Raw genomic sequence first — 12,634 nt, forward strand, 5'->3', positions numbered from 1 at the left:
TTGGCAGCCTGGCCCACTGAGAGACTAGGGCCACAGTCCTGGCGTCACACTCTTCGGGAGAACGCCTACACAAGGTTGTTTTGTGAAAGGCTTAAATCCCACCTTTAAACTGTGACACAGTCCCAGAGCTTCTGAGATAAGATAAGCAGCTGCATTTAGCTTACTCTGCACCACTGGTGATAAAGCCAAGACTGATCAGAGAGCACATTCAGAACCGTGGTCCCTGAAGGCCTGCTGGCTCAATTAAGAAACCTGCTGAGTAAACTTGCTCCATTTCTCATTCTCCCTTTAACTACTTCATTTCAACGATAGCCTCTTCCTCTTTGAAAAAAAAAGGACACATCATTTAGTTCATGCAGAAGACTGGGAATTCGGTAAACTAGAATTTAATCTCGTAGCTCTTCAACTCTGTGTGCACAAGAATAACTTGGGAAGTTTATTCAAATTCAAGGTTTATTATCCTGAGTCCCAATCCCACAATTCTGGTTCTTCAGGTCAAGGTAAGGCCTGGGAATTTGCTTTTCAAACAAGCACGCCATGTGATTCTGATGCAGAGGTGGTCCAGATCACACATGGAAATCACGCGGCTCTTCTATTCAGTGGCTGTGTGACTGAGCAAATCCCTCGACCTATACACCTTACTTTTGAAGTTTAATAATAATCCTTGAATGTCACGGTTTTGCTCTGATGTCCAACTGAGATGATGCCGAGGAAAGCAGGCTGGCCAAGGGTGTGCACTGCACAGGGGTCACCTCAGGTGACCTGTCCCACCCCTCCCATACTGTCCTCCAGCTCGGGTCTGGGACATACCACTCATCTCTTCAGAGCCAGTCTCCTGGCCCATAAACAGGGATGGCACTGCTCGGTCACACCAACGTCCCGGACACACTGACTACACAGGCTCTTTTGGCCCACAGAGCCACAGAGGAGAGGATTCTTTGCAGGACGTCTAGGAATAGCAAACTCTACATTTCAATAGCTTCAACAAAGGGGCTGAGCTCCCTCTAAATTTTTAGTCTAATTCTAAATTGATTGAAACACTGGCTATGAGTTACAGTCCTTGATAAAAAAATTGCTCATTTTCAGCTTGGGTTTGGGTGGCCCATTAAAACTAAAAGCAAAACACAATACTAACAAATTCATTTGTCAAATCTGCTCTTATAACGCGCTGTTCACGTCTGTGTAACAGCTATGATTTGGTTTCCAGGAGGCCCTTTGAACTGAATATATAGCACCTTGATTTTTAAACACACAAAACATATATGCATTTAAAAAATTATACATAAAAGCACTAGGCTTTACCTCCTCCTCTCCATCCCCCCAAGTAAGGGATTGGAGAGGACTGAAGCTGCTGCTGGAAATTAAGTAGGGCAACGAAACACTTTAGCGAACTTTATTCCCTGAAGTTAGGAGGCGGCGCTGCCCTGCAGACATCATACCACCTCGTCAGACTCCAGTCCGTGGACCTCATATAAAGTGTCCAGTATCGCCAGCTGCTTTTCCATGGCGGGGAGGTAAAGGCTGAGGTCCCTCTGCATCCCAACACTGAAAGCTGCTTTCTGGTGGTCGCCTTCCTTAATGGTTAATGCAGCCACAAAATCTTCATAGGATGGAGCTGCCCTCAGAGCTAACTGCAAAAGAATTGCCCGTGAGAAGCTGCACCACGGCTCGCTCTCTTGCACATTATACTCATGCACAAGCGCATGCGTGCACACACACTCACACACATACAGAGCTGAGGGGAGCAAGAGTGAAAAAAAAAGGCATACAGCCTTTCCGCTCATGGACTCTAAAATTACGTTTCAAGCACCAAATCACTTTAAGGCTAGAAGAAGCAAGTATGTTCTTGGGCCATCTTCAGGATGCATAATCCCATCAAGTCAGGGAATGCTGAGAGAAACAGTTTGCAAAAAGCTCCCTTCTCATTCACAGTGATCCAGCCTCTTCCGGTTGAGTGCTCAGGATGACCTGCATGCGTGCTGCTACCATAGTCTTTGTCGGCACGTGGCCAGCCTGGCAGGGCGTCTCAGCATCCTATTTGTATCTCATCTCCACGTACTTTCTTTGCGTGTCTCCTATTTCCCCCTACATGGATATTTCCTTTGTAGTTTTGAATATTTTCTAAAAAGGAAGGGGGTTAACATTTGTTGTCTGCTTGTACACTGATGCTTTAATGTATTTTATCCCAGTTAATCTTTGTAAGAACCCTGTACAATTTACATTCCTATTTGACAGAGAGACATCACACAGCTAGTGAGCGCCAGGGCCAGGATCTGAACTTAGATTCGTCTCTATGCTTTTTCAACTACACCACCAACCACACTGCTTCCCTGATGGAAGATTTCCTAAGCTCCTTATAGCTCCCCTCCCTTTGCAGGCCAACTGTTCCCTAAGCTTGCTAAAATCTATCTGGCACCTACTGGTTTGGCTCCGCTGAGTTCTCTGGAGACTTTTTGGAATCTTGAATAATCATTCTGCAGTGGCTTCCTTGAGCTTCCTTACATTGAAAGTCTTTTGAGAATCAACCCTCTCCTTTTTTGCAACTGGAAAGTGACTGGCATTATGCAGTGGTTAAAGCACAGGCGTGGGTGAGGAGACCTGGACTTGAATCCCCAATCTTTTACATATTAGCTTGAGGAATTTAAGCAAGGTGATTAAACTCCTAGAACCTCAGTTTCCTCATCTATAGAAGATGACTGATAGCACTTTCCCTATTTGAGGGATTAATGGGACATGTAGGATGTGTTTATTCCACTGCCTGGCACACAATGAATACTCAAATAATGATAGGGGTACAGGGAGAGCAGAGAATGAAGGGAAGGCAACTGTCCAAAAATATAATGTGAGAAAGTCTCCCAGAACTGAAGGATATGAGTCTCCAGATTTAAAGACCTATCCAAGTGCTCAGCAGAATGAATGATGAAGACCAAAAGGAGAACACAGTGAAACTTTAGAATGTGGGCATAAAGAACAGATCCTAAAAGCATCTAGAAGGAGGCGAGGAACAGTTTATACACAGTGGCACATTGGATTTTACAACAGTAACACTGGAAGCTGGAGGACATCAGAGGAATGCCTTCAGACTACTGAGAGAAAATTACTATTAACCTAGAATTCTACACCAGCCAAAGCAACACTCCAGGAAAAAAGGGGCAGAATAAAGATAGTTCCAGGAACTCAAAAATTGACCTCCCTTGCACCCTTTCTTAGGAAGTTACTAGAGTTTGGATACCATCAAAAAAAGGGATTGGATCAAGAAATAGGAAGTCATAGGACTTGGGAAATGGAATTAGGGTGAGGTGGGGATGCAATATAGGAAAACCTGTGAAGAAAAGTCCTAGGGCAATAGCAGTACAACAAGTTAGACTGGAAGAAGAGTTTAGAAAGTACTGGAAGGGCACACTCCAAGAAAAAACATACAGGTAATCTGATACATTCGTGAGTTCAGAATGATGGTGATCTGAGAAATCTGATGGTACGGGGAAAAATGTAAACCTCGTGTAAGAAAGAACGAAAAAAATCACAGAATTCTGGCTCATCATCGTAATGTTACCTTGTGATATAATTATATATAATTATATAGGGAAGGTGGAAGCAGGGGAGGTGAGGTAGTGACAGTAAGGTCTAAGAGAGCTAATTTCTAACCTATAACAGAAATCAACAGTGATTAACACTGATAAGTCCACAAAGAACAGTACATAGTTTTAGAACTACAGAGGTATTGGAAGAAATAGTCAAAGCAGTTGAAAGCGGCAGCCTCTTTTAGTGAGTCTGAGAAGTATGGAACAAACTGCTATTTTTTGTTATAACCTTTTTGGACTCTGTGATAAAAAACAAAACAAAACTCTGTGTATATATATTTAAGTAAAAGAAAAAATTTTTAAAGTTTCTCCAGAGTGGAACCCAGGACTACAGATTTCTTAAAGACTCCTAGTGGACTGTGATGCAGCCGAGTCTATCTGGGAAACGATGACAGAACTCAACTGAAGATGAAGGCAAAACGCAGCCACAGAAAGAGGCAGAGCCTAGACTGGCCATCAGTTCCACAGACGGTAACTGTTTGAAGATAAAAGTTCACTGTTTGTCTGGTAAATAAGTCAAATTCCTTGAGTGTAAAAGCCATTTCCCTGAGCAACCAGGATTAGTTAAATGAATTTGCTCCTGATAATTTTAATTAGCACATTAGAAAACTCAATAAGCTTTCCAAAGTAGGGAAGACTTAGAGAATAACAGGAGAGACACTGAAAGGTAGCTCCTCTACTGAAAAGGCTGTTGCCAAATGCTTAACATAATCTATTTTCTTAAAAACCAGCAACTTGAAAAACTATTGGCAATAATATCAAGTCTTCAAAATGTTCTTTCTCTATAACTTTGGGTGTATTACCTCACCTCTATGTGTTTCAAGTTTCTTTGTCTATGAGCAGGGAAAATAAGAGAACCTACCTCAGAGTTATGAGATTAATAACTTTATGTAACTAAAGCACTTAAAACAACATCTAGTGCATGGTAAGTGCTCCAATTCTAAGTTGTGGCTGTAGTTTCTTGGTATTAGACATAGCAATTCTACTTCTAGGAACCTATTTTGAGGAAATAACAGTTTTAGTCAAAAATGCATAAAAACAGATGCTGTTCTGTCTGTAAAAACAAATTTAGAAGCAGCTGAAATTTCCAACACAGAGATTTGGGCAAATACATTACGGTACCTCCATACTAGGGAAATATTATGCAGTCCCTAAAAATAAGTGGGGAAGACTACGGCTAACACTGCTGTTGGATACACAGCAAACTTGTTCCAAGAGTAAATTCTAAGAGTTCACATCACAAGGAGAAAAATTTTTTCCTTTCTTTTTTTTGAATTGTATCTATATGAGAAGATGGATGTTAGCTGAAGCTACTGTGGTAAGCATTTCACAATGCATGTAAATCAAACCACCATGCTGTGCACCTTAAACATACAGTAATGTCTGTCAATTATTTCTCAATAAAACTAGAAAATATAAAAAAATTAAAAAGTGGAGAAAAAGAATACAAAATTATACAACCAGCTAAATGTCAAAAACATTTGTATGCATATACAGAGTAGGTATACAAAATAAAGGTAATTATACACATAAAATAAACATGTGAATATAAAAATATAAGTATCTATAAGTAGATATTTATATAAATATATGAAATGAAATAGAACCATATTGAAGAGAATATGTAAAAGTATACGAAAATAAGAGCTAAGAAGGTAAAACACAAAACTGTTAAAAATCCTTATTGTAGAGTGGTGAGATTATGGACAATTTTAATTTTTACCCTTTCTATTCTTCCATAATTAAAAAAATTTTTTTACAATGAGTCTAAATTACTATATATTGGGAAAAATCCTGTAAGTTAAAATGTTCTTTTAAAGACTCATGCTTATGATAAATTTTGTGCTATAGCTTCATTCTTGTTGGCAACATCTCGGATCATCAATAATATTTCAGGATTAAACTCTGCCCTCTATTCTGAAAAAAAACAACCACCCCAAACCACATTTATGTTTCTTATAAATGGTGCAACTCAGTGTTTTCATGCTCTGTCACCTCACCAAGGGAACGCGGGTGTGAGGCACCTGCAGGCAATCACAGTATTTACTCAGGGAGACTGATGAATGCAGCAGCACCCTTTGCCTCATTTCTCACCAGCAGTTTCTCAGTTATTCTGTCTTCACTGTGGAGAGCTATGATGTGTGGGATGGGCACCAGCCTCGGAGACAGCAGATCTGGGTTTAGACCTGGACTCTGCCACTGCCTCACTCTGGGACTGGAACAAACAGTTCTGAACTTGTACAATAGTGGGAGTTAATCCTGAGGATTACCAAAGAGAGTGAACACAGAAGTACCTGGCACAGTGCCTGATGCACAGTAAGCGTCCAACAGCCAAATGGCAACTATTATTATGTTATTAAACATGCACTGAAGGTAAGTGTGAACAGTCAGTGGCTGCAACTGGTCTGGCTCCTATTCCAGTGAACAGTAGGACACAGAGCTAGTCATCTCTATGCTTTCCAAAATGTTTCATTTTTACTAAAATTTGATTTCTTCCACGGTAAATTCTTCCCACTTTCTTTACCTGCCTCCTAGTAAATCATGACCTGAACGGTTCTTACCTTAGGCAAATGATGTCTCCCACGCTTTAAATTAGTAAAAGACCATCATCTGCAAGGCTCTTTTTAATCCCCCGACCTTCCAAACAACACTCATACTCTATGACATTTCCTACTGTACCCCTACATGAGACTCCGCCTTGTCATGGCTGCACCTGACTAAGGCTGACCTCTCCCCAGATGAGAGAATAACAGAGTATTACTGCTGACATAAAGGGGCCATCTTCTCCTTCTATTTCACAAAGCAGGCTAAGTGATTTGTCCGGGGGACTATGATTCTCAGGTGTGTGCTCTTCCTAGGTCACGCAAGGAAGGAAGGAGCGGTAGCTAACAGGAGCCCAAACATATGAATACCAACACGTCCATAAAGAAAATAACTGGGTAAGAAGATATTTCTAGTCCTAGCCACTGGCAATCCAGGTCAGTTAATATTCAAGACAAAATTCAATTTAGGGGAAAAAAACCTGACTAAAATCTGAGAATTAACAGGATTGACTTTAACAGGCAGCAGAGGGAGCTATGGGCTTGAAACCACCACTGGTTTCCCCTCAATGGTGAGCATTTGACAGCTTCCTGCCTATCTCTACACTGACACTCTTTACTACCACATCAGAAGGCAACCACTTCTGAGACAAATCTTCTCAGGGTCACTGGAACTAGATAAGGTGAAGCACATTCTAACAGTCTTTTCTTACTTTTTATTGCCAACATTTCCATACAACAAAGACCTATCGACTTAAATGAAATAAGCAATATTTCGTTCTTATTCTCAAAAACAAACAGAAACACCACACACACGAAGCAAAACAAAACACCTTGCTGTGACCATCAGAACATTAGGAGGCAGAAGGATTACTTACCGCAAAAACCCCTCGAACTACCCAGCCATGGTGTTGCCGTAACGTTTTACCATATGCATTATCTTGAAAAGAAGAAAAACTCCATGAGGAACAATTTCATCAGAATTTGATGTGCTATTTGTATCATGTCCTTTCTAATGTATGTAGTAGCACATTCCTATTGGTATTAGAAACTGATAAAAAAAAAGCTGAATTATGAGATTATGTACCCCAAAAGTCTTGAGTAGGAAAAAAGCCTACAGAGATTTTTTTTTAAAGAAAAATTGGTATTTCCACTCTTACCCTGTGTCATATCTCAACTTCAGCTTATTATCATGGTTGGAAAATTCAATACATATAAGGAAGTAAAGAGGGGGGAAAAGATACTGTAATATAGAGACTAAATACAATTTAAAATACACTATAAAAATCTAAAAATGCAGTTCTTTGAAGTGTTGTGTGATCCTGAGCCAGTCCCTTAGCTGACCTCTCTAACCATCTGTTTCCGCCTTTGTAAAATGAACTCTAAGGTTCTCTTCAATTCTAACATGCTATTCTGGGATGTCAAATGCTTGTCCTAGATGTCCCTATGACCCTGGATATACAGTTTTAAAGCGAGAAACCTTTAAAACTATTATGGAAAGAACAGCTTGAAGTTATTAAGGTAGATATAAATATATGGTGAGGCCTATTGATAAAAGTCATTCACATTCTAGACTTTAAAGATAAAAACCTATTATTTTTGTCCCAGTGAGTTTTTTAAAAGGAGATTTAAAAACTGCTATATAATAATTTTAATTACCAAAAAAAAATCTCGAGAACAAGATGACTGTATTTTATGCAAGGGATGTGTTCCTGAAGGCTTTGAATAATTCAATACATGCAAAATTCAAAACTGATTTTTCCACAGGAATAAATGTGCTCTCAGGAGGGCACAGCTCTACATCACCACAGTGCATTTTTATTTCAATGCTCCATTTTATTTTCTCAGCATCATCTCCAGTGGTCTACAGAGTCCTCACACTCCTAAATTACAGCACAGAGTATCATAGGGGTTGTTCGACCTTCTTTATCATGTTTTACCACATCTAAATTTTATTCCAAACTTATTTATTTTCATGGGCTAGTTTCAACACTAGTACAAGCACCACCATCAACCATTTAATCAATGCTTGGGCGACACTGTAATAGGATATAAAGACATTTTAAATTATAACAAGAGCAGATGTTAAAATAACAAAAAAAAAGGACACCAAATCCACAACCACAGGCTCCTATGCAGTAAAAAGCAGTGCGGTTCACAGAATACTGCCAAAGAACATCAGGTATCTGCATTTTACTGGGCAAAACAGCACTGCCATGTGGCTGTAGCTTGAACACTTTACAATTTATTCAAGCTCTCTAGCTTTGAAATGATGTAATTCTTGTCAATTTCTATTTTTAAAATTTGGGTGAGGCTTTATTAATACTTTTAGCATACCATGTATCAATTTTACATAATTCAAGTTTGCATAAAATACATTATATTCTGTATAAAAGAAGACTGTACGTTTGAATTCTAACAGCAGATTTCGCTGGCTATCTAAAGTTTTAGGAATGGGTTGAAATGCCAGCATCCAGTGTGGTGAAGCTAAAGCAGAAATTATAAAAATCAATAAATTCAAGGGCACAAAGGACTCTTAGAAATAGCCTAAAGGAGAACTCGAGATTAAATTCAATCTTTTTCTTAGGAGAACAGTCTGTAGGCTAAGACAGTGTCAAAGATACAAGTCTTCAATGTAAGCCAAACTTAAAACCTATCTGATTCTCTAAGGGGACAGATGTTATCAGGGACATTTTAGATGGTATCTAAGACCTTAGTGAAGAAAGGGTTGCTAGCATACAGGTGCAGACGGGCAGGAAATATTAGGCACAGCCCCCGCAGTAAATCAGTAAGACGGTCAAATTTCTAACCGTCTAAGGAGCCATCTGGGCTGGTAAGAAGGTGTACAGTCCATGGAAAACATCCTGAGGTGAGTCACAGACGTATAGTGGGAACACTTTCTTTCTTGTGATCCGAATCCATGTAAGGTATTAAATGCCATTAGAAATCAGTAGGTGATATTTAGTGCCATTACAATCTGCTCGTAGACATCTGTGATGGGAACAGCTGCTCCATTCAGCAAGAACTTAGTGCGAGTCTACCACTGCCCCTTACTAAGTGCAAGGCAGCAGGGATCACTGGGTGCTTTAAACTCAGTCCCTTGCCCTCAGGAAGTTCATGGGTTTATAAGAGAGCCAGCCTTTAACAAATCATCGTTATGCAAATTGCCGACTGCTATAACAGAGATCTCTATCCAGTGCTACAGGAAAAGAGAGATGAATCCAGCCTGGGAGCAAGTGCACAGAAAGAATTCTCCAAAGGAGTCTCAAAGGCTGGGTAGGGCAGAGAGTAGGGTGGTACCTGGGGCTGCAGACAGAGAAAGCTACATGCAGTTGTGAGAGATGGTGGCATGAAGGGGGAACAGTCCAGTAGGGCTGCAGATCACTGGGGCTGGGGCCAAACTGTGAGGACCTTTTTTATGCCGTGTCAAGGATTCTAAACTTCCCACCTGAGGCACAGTGGTAGTTTAAAATAACACTTACTGCTTTTTTTCTGATTTCACAAGTAATGTTCAGGAAAATGCAAAAAGGGAAGAACTAAAGAAACCTATAATCACGCCTCCCAGAGGTAACCACAGAGGGCATTCTGGAAGTATATTCTCTTAAGTCTTTTCTCCTATACAGACAGTATTATTTTCTTCTACTAACAGTCACGATCCTTCTGATTTGGAATTGTGGTAGGGAAGTAAAAGGAGATCAGTATTTCTTTACGGTATGCAGCAGACGCAGCTGACCGCTGTCCTGGTCCCTGAGCCTTCGGCTCCAGAGTTCACCTGGCAGACAAACTGCCTGTTTATAAGGGCTCTGGATCCAGTGCTACCCCAACCTCAGGGGCCTTATACCTTTCCTACACTTTGCCTGTGAAGTCAACCACTCAAAAAAGCCCAGAAACCCTTCTCCATGCTCCCTTCTACGGGACAGCAAGAAAACAAGGATGCTGTGAGTCCAAGTAAGAGGGGCAGGCTGGTCTAAGGAAGGGAGGGTATTTGTACAGCAACACGATCTGTGTCTCCCCCCAGCCCTTCTAGAGAAGGCAGTTGTTCCCTGCTGTGCCTGCATCTTGCCAGAGAAGAGTCCCACTGGGCAAAATGTGGGCCAGTAAGTCTAATGGGAGAAGAGGGAGGCAGAGAATTTAGGCTAGGTCCTGACTCAGGCCTAGGAAGACCACCTCCACAATTGAATACCAACAAATAAAATAAAACTCATAAATGAAAAGGACTTGCCCCAAGTCTTTAGCTGACTTCTAGGGCTGCAAATATCCCTGCCATGTGAGGCTGCATTAAATTAGGATGAAGTCTAAGCATTGACCTATTTTGGTTACCCAGAGAAGATTAGATAATGAAATACATTAATCTTCACTATAATACCCATTCATTATCATAATGCATGTTCTATAATCTGGAAGTATTTTTGGCCTCTGAAAGACATAAATGATTCCCTTCTCCCAGTTCTCTGAAATCTGTCAGTTCCTTAGAAACTGAGGCAAAATTTCTAAGTAGGAAGTGTTGACAATCACCTTGCCCAATTCTCTTCCTCTTACAGATGAAAAAATAGAAGACCCAGAGAGATAGTTACCTGCCCAAGGTCACAAAGCTAAAAGCAATGAGAACTTGGGGCATTCTTGTCACATTAAACCATTTTGACAAAACTAATGTTTATTCTTTGTGATAAAACAAAATAATGAAAATGAAAAACATGCCTTTTCCCAGCCACATCTTGAAAAAATTGGAACCTTATTCTATTCATAAAGATGCAGATTTGACTTCTTTAATGGTTAGTCAAAAACTTTCTATGAGGTATTTAGAGATTATGCCTCAACCTATCATAGCATCTGAACAAGAACTACCTTTCCATTACTGTTGGTGGATAGCTATTCTGTCCAGGAACAGAATATATGAGAGTGTTTCTCTATTGTAAATCTATAATTAGTGAGAATTTGCAAAGTTACTTTGGGTTGTAGAGAGGGCAAAGGAGAAATGCAAATCTAAGTCTTAGGAGACAGCTTGAGAAGTAGACAAGCAAAGCCAGAAAAGGTGAAATCAATCATTCACTGAGCTCAGGAAGTGACAATCATCTCAGTTCTGCAAATGAGCTAAACTAGGAAGTCCTTAGGCAAGAATCACGAACAAAGAAAGGTTTGAAAGTGAATAAGCAGTGAATAAATCTGAAAATACTGAGTGAAAAAGGAAGAATGTGTATAATGTGACACCATGTACATGAGTTTAAAACATGCAATACATTACTAGATACTGTTTGTGGACACATAAATATATAGTAGAAGTATAAAAACATTCATTATATGATGATAAACTACAAATTCTGGATGAAGATCTTCTCTGGAAGTAATGGGGTTATGAGGTAGTAGATGGTACTGTATTTACATATTTGGTCAAATGATAAATATTTGATATAATTTAAAAAAACCTACTACTAGGAAAGTACCCCCAAGTTCTTTACAGTGACTAAGCTTTGGGCAAAATGAATTGTATGGAGAAAAGCCAACTCAATAACCAGTTGACAGAGATGGAACAAGTACCCAGAGACATCCTTTGTTACCTTCAGGCACCATCGAGAAGAAAACTTGTACTGTAAGCCAATTCTGCCATTAGAAGCACATGCTGTTAAGAGTTCTGGAAAGGGCATGACTTCATTCACATTCCCTGGTACTTTCAGAATAATTAGTCAAGTTATGATTTGATGTCAAATATCTGATTATGAGTTCTAACTTCATCTCTCTCATATAGCTCTCCTTGTTTGTGAAAGCCTTTCATATTAAATGCATAAGTGAGCCTCCTCTACCTTTTTTTTCCCTCCTATTCTGTGCTACAGATCTTGGTTAGGTTAATGTTTACCTGACATTTACGGAATCATTCCGAGGTGAGGGATGTGGCAATATGCTATCCCACTGAGGGAATAGTGCAGAACACATAATATTTAGTACAATGGTGCATGAAATGGCAGAGCAACTTTTCTTCATTTCACTTACAAAGATGCTTTCCAAAGCCTCTTCTTGATGTGGCATCTGTGAATGGAGGGGCTCAGCTACAGGGTGGGCCATTAAACACATTTGCCTTGTGTACCCAACTCTTTCCTTAGAGTGATCTCTAGAGAATGTCAGAGGACACTAGAGTTCAGAGCAGCTCTTGGCATGAGACCACCCAAAATATTCCACTCTGATCATCATTATGGGGAATTCAGGTGATGGCTCAAATGCAAAAGGGGGCAGTATAAAGCCCAAGGCCTCCTTCCGATTGCTGAAAACTCATTCTAGGTCACAGAACTGCAGCAATACAATGACTATACATGCATTTTCCAGAGAGTTAATAGACGTCAAGGCTTCCGTTGTGTCATTTAGGACTGTTACATATCATCTCCCATTTTCAAAGCCACTAAGACTATCCAAAATTATGAGCAGTTACCTCAAAACCTTTCTTAAGCAGTGTTTTCAAATTTGGGAGTGTCCTTATTTTATCCCTACTAATTGTCTTGCTGTTCCTAGGTTAAGAAAAGTTTT

At 40.0% G+C, this 12,634-nt stretch overlaps 1 protein-coding gene across 4 annotated transcripts in view; it reads right to left on the minus strand.

Annotated features, from left to right (window-relative positions):
* Positions 1-322: 322 nt before the first annotated feature.
* Positions 323-12,634, minus strand: part of PLEKHA8 (pleckstrin homology domain containing A8) — a 95,403-nt gene continuing 83,091 nt past the window's right edge. For 3 of the 4 annotated variants that reach the window (XM_060305468.1, XM_060305469.1, XM_030857435.2), the window contains exons 13-14: positions 7,000-7,061; positions 323-1,631 (exon numbers count right to left, since the gene is read on the minus strand). In XM_060305468.1, the coding sequence (XP_060161451.1) occupies positions 1,434-1,631; positions 7,000-7,061 (260 nt within the window). In that variant the 3' untranslated portion in view covers positions 323-1,433. The remainder of the gene's footprint in view (positions 1,632-6,999; positions 7,062-12,634) is intronic. The other variant, XM_060305470.1, reaches the window with a different exon arrangement.

The sequence above is a fragment of the Globicephala melas genome, chromosome 9 (assembly GCF_963455315.2).
Source record: "Globicephala melas chromosome 9, mGloMel1.2, whole genome shotgun sequence".
Lineage (NCBI taxonomy): Eukaryota > Metazoa > Chordata > Mammalia > Artiodactyla > Delphinidae > Globicephala > Globicephala melas.